General features: G+C 39.8%; 1 protein-coding gene and 1 long non-coding RNA gene across 5 annotated transcripts in view; one reads left to right on the forward strand and one right to left on the reverse strand.

Annotated features, from left to right (window-relative positions):
• The window catches only part of tbc1d19 (TBC1 domain family, member 19), a 138,792-nt gene that overhangs the window by 91,797 nt on the left and 23,627 nt on the right, over nucleotides 1-23,368 (forward strand). For 3 of the 4 annotated variants that reach the window (XM_072566429.1, XM_072566269.1, XM_072566459.1), the window contains 6 exons: nucleotides 2,542-2,616; nucleotides 5,042-5,104; nucleotides 14,345-14,429; nucleotides 15,625-15,669; nucleotides 16,039-16,071; nucleotides 22,571-22,680. In XM_072566429.1, coding sequence (XP_072422530.1) covers nucleotides 2,542-2,616; nucleotides 5,042-5,104; nucleotides 14,345-14,429; nucleotides 15,625-15,669; nucleotides 16,039-16,071; nucleotides 22,571-22,680 — 411 coding nt within the window. The remainder of the gene's footprint in view (nucleotides 1-2,541; nucleotides 2,617-5,041; nucleotides 5,105-14,344; nucleotides 14,430-15,624; nucleotides 15,670-16,038; nucleotides 16,072-22,570; nucleotides 22,681-23,368) is intronic. The other variant, XM_072566348.1, reaches the window with a different exon arrangement.
• LOC140469882 (uncharacterized) overlaps nucleotides 14,641-23,368 on the reverse strand; it is a 79,489-nt gene continuing 70,761 nt past the window's right edge. The window contains exons 2-3 of the long non-coding RNA XR_011956243.1: nucleotides 22,565-22,687; nucleotides 14,641-15,066 (exon numbers count right to left, since the gene is read on the reverse strand). This is a non-coding gene — a long non-coding RNA (uncharacterized lncRNA). The remainder of the gene's footprint in view (nucleotides 15,067-22,564; nucleotides 22,688-23,368) is intronic.

Below are 23,368 nucleotides of genomic sequence, written 5' to 3' on the forward strand. Positions count from 1 at the left end.
CTGGGCACTACTCTGGGTATGGATCTTCCCCATCCATATTTCTGAATTCAGCTACTTCCAGAATAGGTCCTCTTTCTTTCAGAAATCAAGCCTGCCTCCTTTCTTCTCCCCATTTTTTGAGAAAAATTCCCTTGGGGGCCCTGCATTCCCAGTTGAAGTGCCCCTTTTTACACAATTTACACATCTCTTTTTCCCACACTTACAGCATTCCCCTTCTACTCTGGGTACCCCATTGTCCCCTCTATTCCTCACATCTTGTTTCCATGCCATGAGGATAGAACTTTTCATTTCACACACCTTCTCTTAGACATCTGTTCTGGCCCCATTGTCTATTTTTGAAACAAAAGTTCATTTTTCTTAACACTGCAGTTTCCATATTAATAGTGATTGTAGATGTGAATAATTCCAAACATTGCCCTCATATACAGGAGGTATTGGCCTATCAGATTCCTCAACCACTGAGCTAAGGTGATGTCTGTAAAGTCATTTCTGCATTTGGGAACCCCGGAATGGCCATCTCGTAAGTAGCCCACACCAAATACGAGGCAGGGGACTCGTTCGGCTCTTGCTGGAGATTATCAAAAAACTTGGATGGTGTTCCTTAAGTGCTACTCATGGCAACTATTTGAAGTGCAGCCTATTCCCTTGTTCCCTGTTTAGATGTGTGGAGGCTGGCAAACAGGCTACTGGATAAAGTAAATAACAACACTTTCTGTTCTCCGGCTCCTTGTCAAATTATGGAGGATAGCCGTCTGATTCAACTCCTGGAAATGCCTGTATGGGTCCTTCCCAAAGTATAATTTAGGAAATGTATCAGCCATGAGAAACCAGGGAACTACACAGTCTGACATTGGTAGAGAGGTATGGTCCATTATCAAGGATTTTATAGCAAGGTACTTAGAAAACAGGGATTGAATCAGTAAGCACGAATTTACAAAAGGAAAATCATGCTTGACAAATCTACTGGAATTCTTCAAGGAATTGTATTCAAGGTAGAGTTGATCAGGGAAGGTAGTGGATGTGTTTTATTTGGACTTTTAGAAATCTTTCAACAAAGTCCCACTTAAGAGATTAATGTGTAAAATTAAAGTACAAGGGATTGGGGTAGTGTATTAAGATGGATAGAAAATTGTTTAGCAGGCAAGAAAGAAACAGTGGGAATAAGGGAATCTTTTTCTGAATGGCAGGCAGTGATTCGTGGGGTACTGTAGGGTTCGGTATTAGGACTCCACTTGTTCACAATGTGTGCTAATAATTTAGATGAGGGAACTAAATGCAATAACTCAAAATTTGCAAATGACACAAAGCTGGGTTGAGCTGTGAGAGGAATACAGAGATTTGGACATGCTGAGTGAGTGGGCAAATGCATGGCAGTAAAGTGTGGATAAATGTGAGGCCCTCCCCAACCCCGACCTCCCTCTTGTTCACTTCGAAGCCTCCCACAGCTTGTCCACCTTATCCTGACATGGATTATATTCTCCTCCCAGTAGCCTTTGACCAGACACTGATCTGCTATTTTGAGGTCTGAGCACTGTTTTTCTGCTTCCTTAGTGCTGCAACATTGCTTAAGTTCCTTTTTTTTTCAGACTGTCATGTTACGCTTGATTATTGACACATTGACTTTTAACAAATTGCTGTCACTTGCACCATTTCTCCCTTTCTAACAAATGTTCTTCTGGTTCCTCATCTCCTCAAGTTATTTCAACAACCTCTCCACAACAGCCTCCCTCTCTTCTAATTTTCATTTCAATTCATCAATCTACTATAGTGAATTCTTTTATTTGACTTGTTTTTATCAAAATGTCCTATGTCATACCTGCCTTACAAGTAGACCTCCAGGTCCATTCATCAGCTTCCTGGACCGGAACTGTTCTGCGATAGTTTAGTCCATTGCTGCTGAGTTGTCATTTAGTTAAACACATACATTTCTTCAGACACAGACACATGAAGATGAATGACCTTCCTAATCGTAAGGTCATCATTTGACCAATTAACTTTTCAATAGAGCAGGCTTCTTTTTTTAAAAAAATTAATTTCTACAAATTGTTCTGCTATAACATGACAGTTGTGTTCCTCTGCAAACTCGCGCTTTAGAAAATCGCACTGTGGAGTTTCGCTAATAGAAAATCGCTATACCTGTTAGTAGAAAGTTTGTGTTATCCAAACAGTGTCCACAATTCGTCAATCGTGTTGTAGCCAATTCATGTTGGTGAAGCACGCGTTACAGCAGTACAACCTGTCCAAACCCAGCAAATTTTAGGTAAATAACTGCATTCCTCACTTGTGCAATTAGGTGAAAATGTTTAAATTTTGGAAAAATCTCAGTCTTATGAGCTTATAGAAACAGCCACAGTGTCAAAATATTTGTGATGTTCTTGTACTCGTCATCATAGTGAGAATTATTCAAACTGCAGGGTGGGAAAAAAACTTGTGCCCTGCAGTCTGTTCAGCTTTTCCATAACATTTATAAGATATTTTGAACTTTATTAAATATATTATTTTTGTGATTGAAGTGTTGACTATTTTTCTTTTTTTTTACAGGATTCTTTGTATTATGAGCAACTGAAGTCAAATGTGATTCAACATGATCTTTTAATTGATAACCTCATCTATAAGGTATGAAAAAAATGATCTTTTGCCCTTTTCCCACAAGTGGCATAGCTGGGTATCAAGGAATGAAGGAATCTGGGACCTGTGACAGCCCTCTTGCACACTTGTGGCCGATGTTTCAACATGAGATGCCTAATTTAATTGAACCCTTACTTCTCATGTAAGGTCAGTCTTTTAATTGCCAGCTGCAAGTGACTATGTATATTCATTATAGCTCTATTCATCTTCCATCCCTGGCTGAGGCATTGTAAAGGGAGAAATTATTTTTTTGTGGAGTTATGAGAGCAAGGGTGGAAGTGTGTACGAAGAGCGGCTGTGGTTTCTCAGTCAGACTAGTCCTGTTGCATCCAATGTTGCATCTTTTCATTATATTGGAGTTGATGTTCATTCTGCTCAGAAGACTGCTATTTTCCCAGCTTTTTAGTATCTATCACATTCACTCTTTGTTTGCTACTGATGTGCAGGGGACAGCATGCAAAGTTTATCCAGTGCACTTTGTCTGAACTGTATTGCGCCAATCTAAACATTCAAGCCTCATCTTCAGCAGGTCAATCAGCTGCTTCACTATAGGAGGAATGGGCTGCATTGTATCTGTGCTATGCCTCAGAGGTTGAGATTAGGACCTGAGGGCACAGCTTTATTTTAAAGGGAAGATCTCTTAGAACGGAGATAAGGAGAAACTTCTTTAGCCAGAGAATGGTGAATCTATGGAATTCACTGCCACAGAAGGTTGCAGAGGCCAGGTCATTGAGTATATTTAAGATGGAGATAGATAGGTTCTTGATTCTCAAGGATTATAGTGAGAAAGCGGAAGAATGGGATTGAGAAACTTATCAGCCATGATTGATTGGCAGAGGAGAGTCGATGGGCTGAATGGCCTAATTTCTGCTCCTGTGTCTTAGTTTGCCTAACAAAGTCATCAGCCGCAGTTATTGACGGTACACCTCACCTCCCAGTCAGATCCCTTAAATAATCAATAAAGAATTATTTTGTTCAGAAACAAAACTTAAGCAAATGTTTAAAAATTGTTAACAAAAGGTTTAATCATTGCAAGTATGTAGAACTACACTTCTTGGAAACACAAGTGTACACAACCTCTGATTTTGGGAAAAAGTATAAAATTTCTGCACTTTGAGAATGTAACAGCTAAATTCAGAAAAAATACAGTTCCATAGCTAAAATCACTTTGCACAAAGGCTGCTGGCGCTGGGATAGTTTCCTGTATCAATTATGGGCAGCAGAAATTGCTTTTCTAGATTCTGATGGTGATGAGGCTTTCCATTGGGTTTCACTTCTCAATCTTTGATAAGAGGGATTTTAGAGAAAAAAAAAAGAGGGGAAAGACTGTTCCTATCGGCGAATTATTTCTCTGAGTAAAAGCAAAATACTGGGATTGCTGGAAATCTGAAATAAGTTGGAAAACTTTGGAGAAACTCAGCAGATCTGTCAGCAACTATGGAGAGTGAAATAGAGTTAACATTATGAGTCAGATATGACTCTTCAAATCTAAACAACTCTACAAATTTCATTATTGTGGAGAATACGAGGTCTCAGCTATACAGCGATGGTCTCATGTTCAACTATACAGACTCAAAGACTATAAGAACGTTTTAAACTGCATTTTTTAAGTTTTACCTTTCCCTTTTAAAGCTTTATACCTGTGCTTGTATGTGTCCTTGGTGTCACATAAAACACTAAACCTAGGAGCAGGAGTAGGTAATTCAACACAATCATGGCTGGTCTCATCTTGACTTCATCTGTACTTTCCTGATCAATCTCCATAATCTTTCAACCCCTTACTAATTAAAAATCTATCTCCTCCTTAAGTTGATTTTATGTCCCAGCATCCATCGGACTCTGGAAGTAGTGAATTCCACAGATTCATGGCCCTTTGAGAGCAGTAATTCCTCCTCATCTTTGTTTTAAATCTGCTACTCCTTATCCTAAAGCTATGACTTTCACTCTGGATTGTCCTACAAGGGGCAACACCAGTTTTACTTTGTCAGTCTTTCTCATGGGTCTTCTATACCTCAGTTAGATTTCCTCTAATTTTTCTAAAATCTAGACAGTATAGCCTTAAACTATTTATTTGTTCACACTTTATTCTTGTACTTAGGGTCAATAAGTAATAAAATTCCTTCTTTTGTTCAAGGAAACCTTATAAATGGCTCCTTAGTCTTGACTAGTATGTTTTAATCAAACTATAGTATGGCTAAGTGCCAAACTGACTTGAAAATAATTGCTACCAATCAAAAGAGTTATAAAAAAGAGAGACTAATCCCCCCCTTCACCCGGTTGTAATAGTGTATTCATCCCCTTTCTCACTGCCCTCAACCACCCCTGCCTAAAAATGACAGTTTATAGAGCAATTTTTTCAAAATGTATCCTGAGTTTCTGTTATTTCTGATCAATTTCCTTTTTCTTCTTCTAGGATGTGAAACTTACAGCTAGCAATGATGACTACTATTTTGTTTTTGAAGATTATTTGTATCAGGTCAGTTGAAATATTTCAGATGAATCTAAACCATTGAAGCACAGCTTTAAAGGATTACAGGCTTGCTAGAAAGGAGCTCAGAAATGGACTGAAGAGAGCCAGGAGGGGGCACGAAAAAGTCTTGGCAAGAAGGATTAGGGAGAATCCAAAGGTGTTTTACTCATATGTGAGGAATAAGAGAATGATCAGGGAGAAGGTAGGGCCGATCAGGGATAGCGGAGGGAACTTGTGCGTGGAGCCTGAGAAGATAGGGAAGCCCTAAATAAGTTTTTTGTTTCGGTTTTCACCAAGGAAAGGGAATTTGTTGTAAATGAAAACTTACAGGAGCTGGGATACAGTCTTGACAAGATCAAGCTTGGTGAAAATTATGTGCTAGAAAGTTTGGAAAACATTAAGATTGATAAGTCCCCAGGGCCAGACCAGGTTTATCCTAGGCTGCTCCGGGAGGCAGGAAAGGAGGTTGCTAAGCCGCTGGCGAGGATATTTGCTTCCTCACTCTCCACGGGAGTTGTACCGGAGGATTGGAAGGAGGCGAATGTTGTTCTACTTTTCAAGAAGGGTAATAGGGAAATCCCTGGCAATTACAGACCAGGTCAGCAAAGTTGTGGAAAGAATTCTGAGGGGTAGGATTTATGACTATTTGGCAAAGCATAGTGTGATTAAAGGCAGTCAGCATGGCTTTGAGAGGGGCAGGTCATACCTCACAAATCTTATTGAGTTCTTTGAGGAGGTGTCAAGACAGGTCGACGATGGCCGAGCAGTGGATGTGGTGTATATGAACTCCAGCAAAGCATTTGATAGGGTTCCCCATGGTAGGCTCATTCATAAAGTCAGGAAGTATGGGATACAGGGAGATTTGCCTATCTCGATTCAGAATTAGCTGGCTGACAGAAGGCAGAGAGTGGTTGTAGATGGAAAGTATTCTGCCTGGAAGACAGTGTTGAGTGGGGTCTCGCAAGGCTCTGTTCTTGGGCCTCTGTTCATTGTAGTTTTTATAAATGACTTGGTTGAGGGGTGGGTTAGTAAATTTGCAGATGACACAAAGGTTGGAGGTGTCGTCGATAGTATAGAGGGCTACTGCATAGTGCAGTGCGACATAGACACGATGCAGAGCTGGGCTGAGAAATGGCAGATGGTGTTCAACCTGGATAAATGCGAAGTGATGCATTTTGGAAGATTGAACTCGAATGCTGAATATAGGATTAAAGGCAGGATTCTTGGCAGTGTGGAGAAACAGAGAGATCTGAATGTGCAAGTACATAGATCCCTCAAAGTTGCCACCCAAGTGGATAGGGTTGTTAAGAAAGCATATGGTGTTTTGGCTTTCATTAATAGGGGTATCGAGGTATTACTGCAGCTCTACAAGTCCCTGGTGAGACCACACTTGGAATAATATGTCCAGTTCTGCTTGCCCTACTATAGGAAAGATACAGAGGCTTTGGAGAGGGTGCAAAGAAGGTTTACCAGGATGCTGCCTGGACTGGAGGGCTTGCATTATGAACAAAGGTTGAATAAGCTCGGACTTTTCTCTCTGGAGAGAAGGAGGAAGAGAGGAGACCTGATCGAGGTGTACAAAATAATGAGAGCAATAGATAGAGTCAATAGCCAGAGACCTTTGCCCAGGGTAGGTTTGACTGGTACGAGAAGTCATAGTTTGAAGATATTAGGAAGAAGGTACAAAGGAGACATCAGAGGTAGATTCTTTACGCAGAGAGTTGTGAATGCATGGAATGAGTTGCCAGCTGAGGTGGTGGAAGCGAAGTCATTGGGAACATTTAAGCGACTGCTGGACATGCACATGGATAGCAGTGAGTTGAGGGGTGCGTAGGTTGTTACTATATTTTACATTAGGATTAAGTCTTGGCACAACATCGTGGGCCTAAGGGCCTGTTCTGTGCTGTACTTTTCTATGTTCTATCTATGTTCTATTATAGCAGTTCTTTTAAGAGGAAAGTTTAATTGAAGTTTTGACCCTCTAAATTATACAAATAAAAGGAAGTGCTTACTACTTGTTGTGGAGCTCTTTCCATAAACTTTTTTCATTTTTATTCTTTCAAGGATATGCTATTTAGAATTTTTGCAGTATTTATACTGCAGTCTGGGACAGGTAGCTGCAGTTTGCATGCTAGTTGGGCAGATGTTCATTCAGTCTGGTTTTAACTGATCTTTAGCTCAGCACCAAGGTCCTATCCTTGTGGTTGTAATGTAAATGTTTAAAATGGATGCGTTGGAACATTTAGCTCAATTTCAGTTAAATTCACAAAATGTACAGATGGCTCAGACCACTTCTTTCAGCACATTTCAAACTTGATTTGACAGTATTCTTGGATTTGGATCTCATTTGAAATCAAATTGAATACATGTGAGACTGTCTCATATAGAAATCTCAGTAGAGCCATGAATTCTTGGCATTTGTTATTCGGAACTACGTCAAGCCCTTTCTCCTCAATATCTGATAGAACATAGAACATAGAACAATACAGCGCAGTACAGGCCCTTCGGCCCTCGATGTTGCGCCGATCAAAGCCCACCTAACCTACACTAACCCACTATCCTCCATATACCTATCCAATGCCCGCTTAAATACCCATAAAGAGGGAGAGTCCACTACTGCTACTGGCAGGGCATTCCATGATCTTACGACTCGCTGAGTGAAGAACCTACCCCTAACATCAGTCCTATATCTACCCCCCCTTAATTTAAAGCTATGCCCCCTTGTAATAGCTGACTCCATACGTGGAAAAAGGTTCTCACTGTCAACCCTATCTAACCCTCTAATCATCTTGTACACCTCTATCAAATCACCCCTAAACCTTCTTTTCTCCAAAGAAAACAACCCCAAGTGCCTCAGCCTTTCCTCATAGGATCTTCCTACCATACCAGGCAACATCCTGGTAAACTTCCTCTGCACCCGTTCCAGTGCCTCCACATCCTTCCTATAGTATGGCGACCAAAACTGCACACAATATTCCAGATGCGGCCGCACCAGAGTCTTATACAACTGCAGCATGACCTCAGGACTCCGGAACTCAATTCCTCTACCAATAAAAGCCAGTACGCCATATGCCTTCTTCACTGCACTATTTACCTGGGTGGCAACTTTCAGAGATCTGTGTACATGGACACCAAGATCCCTCTGCTCTTCCACACTACCAAGTAGTCTACCATTAGCCCAGTAATCCATCTTTTTATTACTCTTACCAAAGTGAATCACTTCACACTTAGCTACATTGAACTCCATTTGCCACCTTTCTGCCCAGCTCTGCAGCTTCTCTATATCCCGCTGTAACCTGCCATATCCTTCCTCACTGTCTACAACTCCTCCGACTTTCGTATCATCCGCAAACTTGCTCACCCAACCTTCTAACCCTTCCTCCAGGTCATTTATAAAAATGACAAACAGCAATGGTCCCAAAACAGATCCTTGCGGAACACCACTAGTGACGGCACTCCAAGATGAACCTTTGCCATCAACTACTACTCTCTGTCTTCTTCCAGAGAGCCAATTCCTAATCCAAACCTCCAACTCACCCTCAATGCCATATCTCTGTATTTTCTGCAGTAGCCTACCATGGGGGACCTTATCAAACGCCTTACTAAAATCCATATATACCACATCTACTGCTTTCCCCTCATCTACCTCCTTCGTCACCTTCTCAAAGAATTCAATAAGGTTTGTGAGGCACGACCTGCCCTTCACAAAACCATGCTGACTATCCTTGATCACATCATTCTTATCCAGATGTGCATAAATCCTATCCCTTACAATTCTCTCTAAGACTTTGCCCACAACAGAAGTGAGACTCACTGGCCTATAGTTACTAGGATTATCCCTACTCCCCTTCTTGAACAAGGGAACCACGTTTGCTAGCCTCCAGTCCTCTGGCACTACTCCTGTAGACAAAGAGGACACAAAAATCAAGGCCAATGGCTCTGCAATCTCCTCCCTTGCTTCCCAGAGAATCCTAGGATAAATGCAATCAGGCCCAGGGGACTTATCTATTTTCACCCTTGCCAGAATTTCCAACACCTCTTCTCTACATATCTCAAAGCCATCCATTCTACTTATTCGTGCCTCAGTATTCATATCGACAACAATGTCCTGTTCCTGAGTGAATACCGACGAAAAGTATTCATTCAGCGCCTCCCCAATCTCTTCAGCCTCCACACGCAACTTCCCATTACTATCCTTGATTGGACCTATTCCTTCCCTAGTCATTCTTTTATTCCTAACATACCTATAGAAAGCCTTAGGGTTTTCCCTAATCCTACCAACTAAGGACCTTTCATGTCCCCTCCTTGCTGCTCTTAGCTCTCTCTTCAGGTCCTTCCGGGCTACCTTATAACTCTCAATCGCCCCTATTGAACCTTCACGCCTCATCTTTACAAAGGCCGCCCTCTTCCATTTAACAAGGGATTCCAACTCCTTATTAAACCACGGCTCCCTCACACGACCCTTTCCTCCCTGCCTGATAGGTACGTACTTATCAAGGACACTCAATAGTTGCTCCTTGAACAAGTTCCACATATCAATTACGCTCTTGCCTTGGAATCTACTTTTCCAATCCACACATCCTAAGTCATGCCTCAACGCATCATAATTTCCCTTCCCCCAGCTATAACTCTTGCCCTGTAGTACACACTTATCCCTCTCCATCACTAGAGTAAAAATCACCGAATTGTGGTCACTGTCCCCAAAGTGCTCACCTACCTCTAGTTCTAATACCTGGCCTGGTTCGTTACCCAGAACCAAATCCAGTATGGCCTCACCTCTTGTTGGCTTATCTACATATTGTGTCAGGAAACTCTCCTGCACACATTGCACAAACACTGACCCATCTAACGAACTTGAGCTATAGCTTTCCCAATCAATATCAGGAAAGTTAAAGTCTCCCATAACAATCACCCTATTACTGTCACTCTTCTCCTGAATCATCTTCGCAATCCTTTCTTCAACGATTCTAGGACTATTAGGAGGCCTGTAAAAGACTCCTAACAGGGTGACCTCACCTCTCCTATTCCTAACCTCAACCCAAACTACCTCAGATGGCAAATCTTCATCCATCTTCCTTTCCACCGCTGTAATACTATCTTTGACAAGCAAAGCCACATCCCCCCCTCTTTTACCCCCACCTCTGACCCTACTAAAACATTTAAACCCTGGAACCTGCAACAGCCAGTCCTGTCCCTGATCTAGCCATGTCTCCGTAATAGCCACAACATCGAAGTCCCAGGTACCAACCCACGCTGCGAGTTCACCTACCTTATTTCGTATACTTCTGGCATTAAAGTATACACACTTCAAGCCACTCTTCTGTTTACAGGCACCATCCTTTAAGATTGATGCCATATTCCTACCCTCCCTACACTCCAGGTCCTGCACCCTAAAGCTACAGTCTGGGTTCCCATGCCCCTGCAGAGTTAGTTTAAACCCCCCCCAAGAGCACTAGCAAACCTCCCCCCAAGGATACTGGTGCCCCTCAGGTTCAGGTGCAGACCATCCTGTCTATAGAGGTCCCACCTTCCCCAGAAAGAACCCCAGTTATCCAAGTACCGAAATCCCTCCCTCCTGCACCATCCCTGTAGCCACGCATTTAACTCTTCTCTCTCCCTATTCCTCGACTCTCTATCACGTGGCACGGGTAACAAACCAGAGACAACAACTCTGTTCGTTCTAACTCGGAGCTTCCAACCTAGCTCCCTAAAAGCCTGTCTAACATCCTCAGCACTCCTACCTATGTCATTGGTGCCAATATGGACCACGACTTCAGGCTGCTCCCCCTCCCCCTTGAGGACCCGGAAAACACGATCAGAGACATCACGTACCCTTGCACCTGGGAGGCAACATACCAAACGTGAGTCTCTCTCGTTCCCACAAAACCGCCTATCTGTGCCCCGAACTATCGAGTCCCCAATTATTATTGCTCTGCTCTTCTCCACCCTTCCCTTCTGAGTAGCGGGGACAGGCTCCGTGCCAGAGGCCTGAGCCCCGTTACTTACCCCTGGTAAGTCGTCCCCCCCACAAGTATCCAAAACGGTATACTTGTTCTTGAGGGGAACGACCACAGGGGGTCCCTGCACTGGCTGCTTCCTCGCAGTCCCCCTCACTGTCACCCATCTATCTGCCATCTCTGGAGTTACTACTTCCCTATAGCTCCGATCTATGACCCCCTCTGCCTCCCGAATGATCCGAAGTTCATCCAACTCCAGCTCCAGTTCCCTAACACGGTCTTGGAGGAGCTGGAGATGGGTGCACTTCCTGCAAGTGTAATCAGCAGGGACGTCCATGGCATCCCTCACCTCATACATGTTGCAGGAGGAACATTGCACTGCCTTCACTGCCATCCCGCTAAAGCTAACCTTTATTTTAAGAAAAACTGGGTCTAAAGAATACAACAAGCAAAATTCGGCACTTACCTCCTTACTGCAACGGATCTTATTATTAGGTTAGAGGAGGAGGGCGGGTGGGAGGCACTACCTCCGTCGTGCCTCGGGTTCTTCAGCTGCGCGCTTTAATAGGTCTGACCAATTAACAAGTACTAAAATAGAGTACGGGTTGAAAATGAAATTTTAAACATTGCTTTATTACAACAAAAAAGGATGGATGAAACCTTTGAGATTGGCCTAATTGGTAAATTGTAACAATATTGAATAAGGGGGATTTAATAACTCAACTTGCTATCCTGAACCTCTACCAACTAAGGAAATAGTGGTCGTGGATATTTGAAATGTTTGCAAATGCAAGCTTTTCGTTATTCTGTGGCCAAATGAATGTGTGAGGAAAACTTGTTTACGTGTTGTTGGATATTAGATTAGATTGTTGTGGTTCTGTTTGCCGAGCTGGGAATTTGTGTTGCAGACGTTTCGTCCCCTGTCTAGGTGACATCCTCAGTGCTTGGGAGCCTCCTGTGAAGCGCTTCTGTGATATTTCCTCTGGCATTTGTAGTGGTTTGAATCTGCCGCTTCTGGTTGTCAGTTCCAGCTGTCCGTTGTAGTGGTAGGTATATTGGGTCCAGATCGATGTGCTTATTGATTGAATCTGTGGATTCACTCATCCACAGATTCAATCAATAAGCACATCGATCTGGACCCAATATACCGACTACTACAACGGACAGCTGGAACTGACAACCGGAAGCGGCAGATTCAAACCACTACAAATGCCAGAGGAAACATCACAGAAGCGCTTCACAGGAGGCTCCCAAGCACTGAGGATGTCACCTAGACAGGGGACGAAACGTCTGCAACACAAATTCCCAGCTCGGCGAACAGAACCACAACAACGAGCACCTGAGCTACAAATCTTCTCACAAATTAGATTAGATTCCCTACAGTGTGGAAACAGGCCCTTTGACCCATCAAGTCCACACCGACACTCTGAAAAGTAACCCACCCAGACCCATTTCCCTCTGACTAATGCACTTATCACTATGGGCAATTTAGTATGGCCAATTCACCTGGCCTGCGCATCTTTGGATTGTAGGAGCAAACCAGAGCACCCGGAGGAAACCCACGCGGACACGGGGAGAATATGCAAACCCCACGCAGACAGTCACCCGAGGCTAGAATCGAACCTGGGTCCCTGCTGCTGTGAGGCAGCAATGCTAACCACTTCGCCACTGTGCCGCCCCTTCTACCAATGTATTGCAAAATTTAGTATAATCCATATTAGCACTAACATTATAGTTTATTGAATATAAGAACATATGAACTCAGAGCAAAAGTAGGCAATGCAGCCCCTCAAGGCTGCTCCATCATTTAATATGATCACGGCTGATCTCATCTGGGCCTCAATTCCATTTTCCTGTCCAGTCCTCATAACCATTCAACCCATTACTAATTAAAAATCTGTCTCCTCATTACATTTATTCAGTGTCCTGGCATTCACTGCATTCTGGGTTAGTGAACTCCACAGATTCATGACCCTTTAAGAGAAGTAATACCTCCTTATCTTTGTTTTAAATCTGCCACCTTTTATCCTAAAACTATGACTTCTTGTCCTAGATAACCTCAGAAGGGATAGCCTCCACTTTACATCTGTTTTGTTGATCTGCTTTAGCATCTTTTATACTCCAATTAGATCTCCCCTCATTTTTCTAAATTGTAGTAAGTATAGAACTAAACTGCTTATAAGACAAACCTTTTATTTTTGGTATTAATCCAATGATCATTCTCTGAACTGCTTCCAATGCAATTACATCCTTCTTTAAGTATGGGGGCCAAAACTGTATGTTGTACTCATTGCAATAAACCTTCTTCAAAGTGGTAAACCTTTGTTTCAAATAGTTGGAAGTAAGCCCTTACAAAAAAGCAGTGCTTTCCTGAGGAAACATCAAGCTGTTGCATGTGACCTACATCTGGAAATATAGTCGTGCTTAAGTGTTGCACATTAGGTCTGTTTTGTCTAGCTGGGAAAGGTGATGTCACCTCATTTAAATTGATTGAAATGTAAGCCATACTGAATTTATTAGTTGCTTTAAAAAATCTTGAATCTTTGAACAGCTTGGAAACATAATTATCAAACATTATAAAAGTTGCAAATTATGGAACACAGTCTGTGAATTAAATTGTAGACATTATTAGGATTTTTGCACCTAAATGCTTTGTTATTGGAAAATTGAACTGGAAAATTCCTCTATATCTAATAGGCCTGACCAACTAACAAATACTAAAATTGAGTATGTGGGAATCAGTTTTTCAGTTTGTATTGTGATGGAAAGCAGGACAGCACGGTACACTTTATACAATTTAAGACCTTTAGATAGTAGAAGAAGAGAGTGCCGTTTGGGCAAGGTTAATACAAGAGTTCATGATGACTGACTTGTTAACTGCCAGGAGGTCCAGTAAAGGAAGAACTGAAGAGCACTTTGCTATGAACTTAAAAATATAAGCTACATTGCCTGACACCTTTGAGAAAATGAAATAGGCATATGTCAAGGTACGTAGTACAGTTTTACAGTTTGGCATTTCAATTTCTTTAGCGATATGTTTATCTTCCATAAATGATGGTGACGTTCCTCCAATTATGTCTAGATTGCAGAGAAATAAAATGCTGCTAGTTTACATTTACTCAGTGAGGTGGTAGACCTTTGGCAGGGCCTGTCATAAATAAATTACATTTCAATGAAATTTTCCTCATTAGATAATTGATACTTTCCCCCTTGAATAAGAAATCAGTCATCTTATCTCTATATTTATTATTACAACATTTTACACTTACATACTTCTTTTGATTCCCAGGTGCTATTATGCTTTTCTCGAGACACGCTAGTTCTTGATCATTTCAGCTATAGCAGTGCTTCTCCCCCCAAATCATATATCAGAGGTAAGAAGGTGTGTTTGCAATTATATTCTGTGTCACATGTCTATCTACTGAAAATTTTAGCAAGCTGAATATTATTCCTTTGTTTTTATGTTCATTTTATATAATTGAGCTTATAAAAGGATCTTTATTAGTATGCAGATTTTAGTTGCAACCTATATATCAAAGTGACTCAGAACAGTATGCAATCTTAAAATAATTTATTTCTGTCAGAAAATGGTACAAGTCTGTTCAGTTATTTGTATCATAAGTTTTTTTTATGTCAACAGGTGAGGCGTATAATCTTAAAATCCCTTCTTGGTCCGGGGCAACAAATATTTTTATTTCTTCTTTCGTACATAGCTATTGCTCTTAAATTAAACTTTAGCTAACCAGATCAAAATGAGAGAAACTCAATTTCAATGCTTTCTTGAGTGAAGGCGATTAGAGTTTTATAATCTATGAAACCCAAGAAAAATAATAAAATATATACACAAACATAGGAGTCGGGAGGGGTGTCCAGAACAGACAGGAAGTAGAGTCATTGTAGTTTATGTTTTGGAGTCCTTGACTTTCAAGAGTGAAACTTGAGGATTTAGATGTTTCTCAGGAGTGCCGAAGTATGCAGATAATCTTGATTTCTTGGTGAACAATGGCTTTTCTAAGAGATAGAGAGACAAAGGAATGAGAAAAACTTTCAGTGTCTTTTCTGTTATCAGTCTTGTGTTGTTTTGTCTCTCTGTATCGCCCAAAGAAAGCTACTTGTTTGTAAATTCCATGTCTAGCTGCATTTAGTTTTGAATTGAATGCACTGCAAATAATCTTTCATATCCAACATGTGAAGTTATCATGTAAGTGTTAGTAAAACAAGAGATGCACATTTTTTGACTCCTCAGAATTTAAATGCCTCTTGACTAAATTGGTAATTTTGATGCTGCTGCTTGGTCCCTGGGCTTGTCATGTGATCACAGCAGCTGTTTTGGGTCAGTCATGTCCCTTTTAAAATCATTTATGGTCCATGAAAGTCTCAGGTATTAAAATCAAATAATGAAATCTGCATATTTTTGCATCTGTCTTCACTATGATTGTAACATTTCTGAATGATTAAAATGATTGTTATTTGTGACTGACTAAGGGACGCTGTTTTTATTTTAAAGCTATGATGCCCCCTTTGAAGCATATTTTCTATTCACATTTTTGCATTTGTGTATTTTAATAGGGAAGTTTGCATTAGAAGATTATACTGTTGTGTACCCTCCAAATGGTGAGTGTGATAGATTTCCTTTAATAGCACGTGTAATATTTACTGATTACAATATATGCATTTTGCAGCCTCTTTTTTTTTCTGTGTGTTGTTTTCTGTGGATACTGCTGTTGAGCTCAGCATTTAAATTGGTAACTGTCAGTCATTGCTTTTAATAGTTATGGCATACTGAAGTAATCTTTCACATTTTGGAATCAATATCAGTTCTTTGGTAATCATTTGTTATAAATATATCTCAATTGAAATTAACAGTCACAATACTTGTACACTGAGTCAGTATGTTCAATAAGTAAATTGATAACCAAAAAAAAATTATGAAAGAAAAATCTATTGTTTGTCATACTTAACTGATATGCTTTTTCTGCATAGGTGTCATTCCATTCCATGGATTTGCAATGTACGGTAAGTAATCTCTCTCCTCAAAATATGCATAACAGGTCAGTAGAAATTAGTATAGGTATTTAACACACAGTTTGATTATTTATAACTGACAGCATTTATGATTCCATGCCCACCTTTTCCTACTGAGATGTAAGTTTCAACTGTTGTCTGAACCTCCCCATATATGATGGCCCAGATATGTCACCATGCTAAGGAACCCTATTTTTGACCTCAATTATATTAAACATTATTCATTTACCTTTAGGTGTCTTTTGTGTTGGAGATTTCTGGACAGGAGAATGGTTGATATCATGCAGTGTAAGAAATCAGGCAGTGAATGTAGGAGTGCTTTGCTATTCGTATTCCATTTTCAAAAGTAGTGAAGGCAATGGTTTCTTGGGGCTTTGCAGTCAGAGAAAAGTTCATGGCACCAAGGATGTGTGATGGGAAGAAAGAGGAAAGGGAGAGCAGTAGTGATAAGGTATTTCATAATTAAGGGATCAGGTAAGTGTTTTTGTGGCAGGAAATATGACTCCAGGATAGAATGTTGCTGCTCCGTGGTGCCAGGATTAAGGCTTCAGGTGATTAGCTGGGCCAATCGACTGAGGAGTGGCAGATAGAGTTTAATTTAGATAAATGCGAGATGTTGCATTTTTGTAAGATAAACCAGAACAAGACTTACACAATTAATGTTAGGGCCTGGGAGTGTTGTCAAACAGAGAGAACCAGGCGTTCAGGTGCGTAGTTCCTTGAAAGTGGCATCACAGGGAGACAGAGTGGTGAAGAAGGCATTTGACATGCTTGTCTTCATTGGTCAGAGCATTGAATGTAGGAGTTGGGACATTATATTGAGGCTATACAAGAAGCCACTTCTGAAATACTGTACACAATTCTGGTCGCTGTGCTGTAGGAAAGATACTATTAAATTGGAAAGGGTGCAGAAAAGATTTACAAGAATGTTACCGGGACTGGAGTGTTTAAGTATTAAGGAGAGGCTGGATAGGCTAGGACTGTTTTCCCTGAAGGGTGACCTTATAGAGCTTTATAAAAGAATGAGTGGCATAGATATGGTGAATAGAAAAGATAATTTCCCTGAATTTAAAATTAGAGGGCATAGTTTTAAGATGAGAGGGCAAAGATTTAAAAGGGACCTGAGGGACAACTGTTTCACACAGACAGTAGTTTGTGTGTGGAATGAACTGCCAGAGGAGGTGGTAGATGCCGGTACAGTTGCAGCATTTAAAAGGCATGTGGACAAGTGCACGAATAGGAAAGCTTTAGAGGGACATGGACCAAACATAGGGAAATAGGACTAGTTCAGTTTTGGAAAACAAGGCATGGGTGAGTTGGACCACAGGGTCTGTTCCCATGCTGTATGACTCGAGAACTCTATGACATCCTTCAAGAGAAGGAGGATCAGCCAGCAGTCGTTGTTCACATTTGTACCAGCAACCTAGATAGAAATAGAAATTAGGTCTTTAGAATAGATTTCAGGGAGTTAACAAAGATAGTAATCTCTGGATTGCTCCCTTGCTGCATGCTAGTGAGTGCAAGAACAGGAGGATCAACTGATTGAACACTTGCTTGAGAACTGGCGAAGGAGGGAGGGCATCAGAATTCTGAGACATCAGGACCAGTTTTTGGCTTGGTAGGATCAATACAAGCTGTACGGGTTACATCTTAACAGGCTAGGACTGATGTTCTCACAAGGAAATTTGCTTATGCTGTTGGGGTTTGTTTAAACTAGCTTGTCAGGGATGTGGGAATCTGAGGGGTAACCAAAATTCGAAGGAAAGTAAAGTTGGTAACAGGAAGTTGAAAAGATGCTAGGGAGTTTATAAAACTGTCAAAATGAAGCTGAGCATTAAGTATGTCTCGAATGTGAAGTTATGTCTGAAAGTCAAAGTTAAGGACATGCTACCAGAATGCATGCAGCATTTGCAACAAGATAGGTATTCTAAAGACACAAATAAAGATAAATGATTATGATATAATTGTTATTTCAGAAATATGGGCAGCATGGGTGACTAGCACTGACAACTGAATATTCAAGAATATTTGACATTCAGAAAAGACGAGGAAAAGGAGTGCAGTGGTGCTGATAATACAAGATGGGATTGGACTCTTAATATGGGAGGATCTCAGAATGGAAGAAAAATGAATGAAATATGGGTAAAACTAAGAAACAGCAAGGGGCAGTAGATATTGGTCGGAGTTATTTATAGTCCACCAAATAGTGTAGTGTGAGACATTGTATTATTCAGTAGATGAGAGAAACTTGTAACATTTACAACATAGTTATCATGGGTGACTTTGATCTGCATTTGGTAAACCAAATGAGCACTAAAGCTGTGGAGGACCGGTTTCTAGAGCGTCTTAGGGATGGTTTTCTCGAATAGCATGTTGAAGAGCTGACTAGAGGTAGGCTATTCTAGATGTAATAACATGTGATGAAAATGGCTAATTAATAATCTAGTTGTGAAAGGACCTTTTCAGGATGAATGACCACAATATGGTAAAATGTTTACATTATTATTGAAAGTGAAGTTGTTCAATCTTAAATAAGGGTATTAAATTTTATTGTGGAAAATTATTAAAGAATAACGCACAAATTGCTTCAGCTGGATTGGGGAAATATGTTAAAAGGTGTGATTATGCTCAGGCAATGGACAGTCGTTGAAGAACTATTACATGGCTTCCAGCAACAACACATTCTTTCAAGGTGCAAAAAGTCAAAAAAAGGCCTATAGTTGACAAAGGAAGTTTAGTATTTTGTAAGTTTAAAAGAAAAGGCTCATAAAATGACTGGAAATAGTAATAAAGCTGAGGATTGGGAAGTTTTTGGAATACAGCAAAGGAGACCCAAGAAGCCGATAAGGAAAGGAAAAGCATAATAATGTTTTGTGAAAGATTCTTCAGATAAATAAAAATGAAACATTAGCCTAAAATGTGGGTCCATTAAGAGGAAAGTCAGGATAATTTATGTTGGGGAGTAGAGAACTGTCAGAAAAGCTGAATGATTACCTTTTGTCTGTTATGAGAAAGATACAAGAAATCTTCCAGAACTTGAGATCCAAATGACTTGAAAGAAATTAATCATAGAATCATAGAACGTATAGTACCGAAGGACCGCATTTGACCCATCGTGTCTGTACTGGCTCCCGAAAGTGCTACTTCACTAGTTCCATCCTCCAGCCTTATCTCTGCAGGCCAAATTCATCACTGTTATGAGAAAGATACAAGAAATCTTCCAGAATTTGAGATCCAAATGACTAGGGAGATTGATGACTTGAAAGAAATTAATCATAGAATGTATAATACCGAAGGAGCACATTTGACCCATCGTGTCTGTACTGGCTCCCGAAAGTGCTACTTCACTAGTCCCATCCTCCAGCCTTATCTCTGCAGGCCAAATTCATCACTTTCAAATATATATCCAGCCTCTCTTTTGAAAGCTCATATAAGATCTGCCACTATCATTCTCCCAGCCAGCGCTTTCCAAATCCTAATAATTCTCTGAGCAAAGAAGTCAGCTCATTCCTGGCAAACTTGAAATTGTGACTCCCTAGTTACTGATATACCAACTAGTGGAAACAGAACATCCTTTCTTACCCTGTCAAAATTGTTCATAATTTTGAATGCCTAAATAAGGTCACGTGATAATCTTCACTGCTCCAAAGAGAATAAGCCCAATTTTTCTAATCCTTCCTTGCATGGAAAATTTCTCATTCTGAATAACAAACTAGTAAGCTTCATCTGATGCATGAACCTCCCGTATAGTCTCCCAGATATTCTACCATGCTCAGAAACCCTATTTCTAACTTTAATCAATTTAAAATTATTCACTTGTTTTTAGATGTATTTTGTGCTGTAGATTCCTGAGCAGGAGAATTAGTAGTCTGACAAAACCAGACAAGGAGTTCAGGAGACCCCTGACCCTGTCATGCTTGCCATTAGTATTTCATTTTCAAATTAGTGAAGGCAGTGGTGCCTCAGGAGAGTACAGCCAGAAACAAGTTCACAGCACTAAGCATGTTTGGTGGGGTAGAAAGAAGAAGAGCAATAGTTATAGAGTATTCCATAGTAAATGGATCAGTTAAGTGTTTCTATGGCAGGAAGCAATAACTCTCTCCAGGACATTAATATCTTTTCTTAAATAAGGTGCCCAGAACTGAACTCAATACTCCAAATAAAGTCTGATTTGTGGAGGTATTGTATAATTTCCTTGGTTTTATACTCTATGTCTCTTTTAATAAACCCCAGGATCCATTTAGCCGCTTTAACAATTGTTTAAACTTGCCTGGCCATGCTGAGAGGGTTGTGCACATGAACTCCAATGTTGTTCTTCTACTATACTCCCCTCGAAGTTGTACCATTGAGCCTATATGTCTGTCCATATATCTTCTACCAAAATGCATTATCACACGTTTCTCTGCATTGAAATTCACCTGTCAGGTGGCTGCCCATTTGGCCAACTTGTCAATATATCCCTGAAATTGCTCAGCGTCATCCTCACAATATGCGATTCTCCCTAGTTTAAAAAGTATCATCTACAAATTTTGATTCGCAAATTCATCCTAAACATTTCAAATTTGCTAAGCTACCACTATGTGGCACTGTATCAAATGCTTTCTAATACCAGTTAAAAATATTGCACTGGAAAAATTAATGGGGATGAAAGTTAATAAATCCCTGAGATCTGATAGTCCACTTCACAGAGGTTGAAAGATATGGCTACAGAGATAGTCAATGCATAAATAACCATCTTCCGAAATTCCAATGATTCTTGCAGTTTGAAGCTTGCAAATATCTCCCTACTATTAAAGGCATGGGCAAGGAGAAAAGAATTGGGAACTATAGACCCTTCAAACTTACATCAAGGATTGCAGATTGCTAGAAACTATCATAAAGGACTTAATAAATAGACATTTGAATAAAAATAATCTGATTGGGCATTTATGAATGGAAAATCATATTTGACAACTTGGAGTTTTTTTCAAGATGGTACTAATAAAACATATGAAAGGGAGATGATGATATATAATATTTGGATTTTTAGAAGGCTCTTAATAAGATCCCCCAAAGAGGTTGGGTTGGTTAGCAAAATTAAAGCACATGATATTGGAAGTAATGTACTGACATAGATTAGTGATTGGCTATCAGACAGAAAACAGAGCAGCAATAAATCAGTCATTCTCATGTGGGCAGGCTGTAACTAATGGGATACCCCAAAGATCTGTACTAAAAGGTCTGAAGCTGTCGCTGCATTTAGAAAAGAAAGGGTAGATATATACTTATGATACTAAGATGCCATAACTTGTGGGGTTACAAACAATGAGTTGAAAGGTTTGGTTATTTTGGAAAGCTCACACACAATGGGCTAGAAGGAATTCTCCTAAGCTATAAATCTTGCTATATTTCAAAGCAGGTAACCTGTTGGTATTGTTATTTTTATTTTACTTAGTTGCCCTTATGAAAAAGACAGGACTGGATGTGAGGGAGTAGTTTGAAAACTGCTGAAGCTTGGATTTTATCTTGGTGGGTTTCTGTTGTAATACTCAAAGCTATGATATTCAGGTATAAAGTTTCTGCTAGGTTATGCTAACATTTTCAGCATGATTTTCCCATAAATGACCAAGGTTGTGCAATACCACAACTTCAAAAGAAGCTACATGCAACTTAATTGAGTTTCCATGATCTTTTACAGTTGTTTAATAAAGCATTTTACTAGAAGTTAGCCCATCCAAAAAAGATTGTGGAGTGCCTCAGATCAAATTAATGAATATGGCATGTTTATTTGTGGAATTGAAGAGTGTGGTGCTGGAAAAGCACAGCCGGTCAGGCAGCATCCAAGGAGCAGGAGAATCGATGTTTCGGGCATAAACCCTTCATCAGGAATCATCAGCAACCACACTCTTCGACTCTGTTCCCCAGCATATGTAGTCCTCACTTTCTCCATGTTTATTCATGGATCATTAAGAAGATTCTTAAAATTAAGCCTTTTTTCACATTTTGGACTCTAAAAGACATCTTACCAAAAAAAAACGCATTTGTTTAGCCAAGAAACTGATATTAGACACTAAATGTAAGTAAGTAGATCTGCATTGTTATTTAAAGACTTCTAGTTTATTAAAATCTGATTATTTGCAGAATTTTGATGACCAATTTTTAGCTGTATTGGTAAAACTGCAGCAGGTTACTCATTGCCTATCAATATATCATGGGGAAAAAAAAATTCTAAAACAATGGATCATGGATAATTTAACATTTGTGGTAATGCAATAAGCTTAAATGAAAAGTTGAAGCATAGTTTCATTTTGGAAAACTGAACAAAGTTTTGAGTGCTGTTTGCACCTGGTTTCTCTGATTGTGTTTTTTTTTGCATTTAACATGATGCCTCCAAATTGAGGATATAATCATGGATTGTAAAAGAACATTAGCTGTGGTCAGTATGATATTAAATATATAATCTATCTTGTGCAATCCTGGATTTTATTTGTTATATCCTGCTTACTTGTAGTTGCTCCACTCTGTTTTCTCTACCACGAGCCATCCAAACTCTACCAAGTTTTCCGAGAGATGTATGTGCGATATTTCTTCAGGCTTCATTGCATCTCATCTCATTCCTCAGTAAGTTCTGTGAAGGGTTGAAAATTCACTAAGGTGTTATTCCTTATTTTAATTAAAGGTTTATGCATTCATTCAGCAGAATTTGATTTCTACCAGTCAAGGTAGATGACATGAAAATGTATTAGCCCTCAATTGTAAATAATATATTGTTTCTTTGTTCCCTTGTGTATTTTTTATTAAACGCAGCACCCACAAACTGTACTCTTAGCTGATTTTATCTTCAACCAGCATTTAAATGAAGAATGAAAAGAGCGAAGTAAAACCATCAATTGCAAATCTGTAGGATAATTATTTGATTTGATTACGAAACACTGAAGAAGGTGACATAACTGGTCACCAGTTTCATTCTTCGTCTGAACAATAAACCATTAATCTGCACATTATTGATCTAATCAAAATAAACAAGATTACTAAATCCAAATCTTGGAGTTCAAATAACCTGAAAAATAAAACTGGAGAGCCTCCTGATTACTACACTGTTTCTTTGAAGCTTCAGAAATCGAATTAATTTATTCTGTTTTGCTAATCCATAATTTTAGCTACATTCCTATTTAGGTGGTGGAAATCAGCATGTAAATTATCATCAAATTCACATAGGAATTGCTGAGCAAAATAAAAGTCATGTAATTTGCTTTCTATCATTTTGGTCATTTCCTATTACGACAATAATGGAATTGTTGACTAATTA

Source organism: Chiloscyllium punctatum, chromosome 1, assembly GCF_047496795.1.
Source record: "Chiloscyllium punctatum isolate Juve2018m chromosome 1, sChiPun1.3, whole genome shotgun sequence".
In the NCBI taxonomy this organism is placed as follows: domain Eukaryota; kingdom Metazoa; phylum Chordata; class Chondrichthyes; order Orectolobiformes; family Hemiscylliidae; genus Chiloscyllium; species Chiloscyllium punctatum.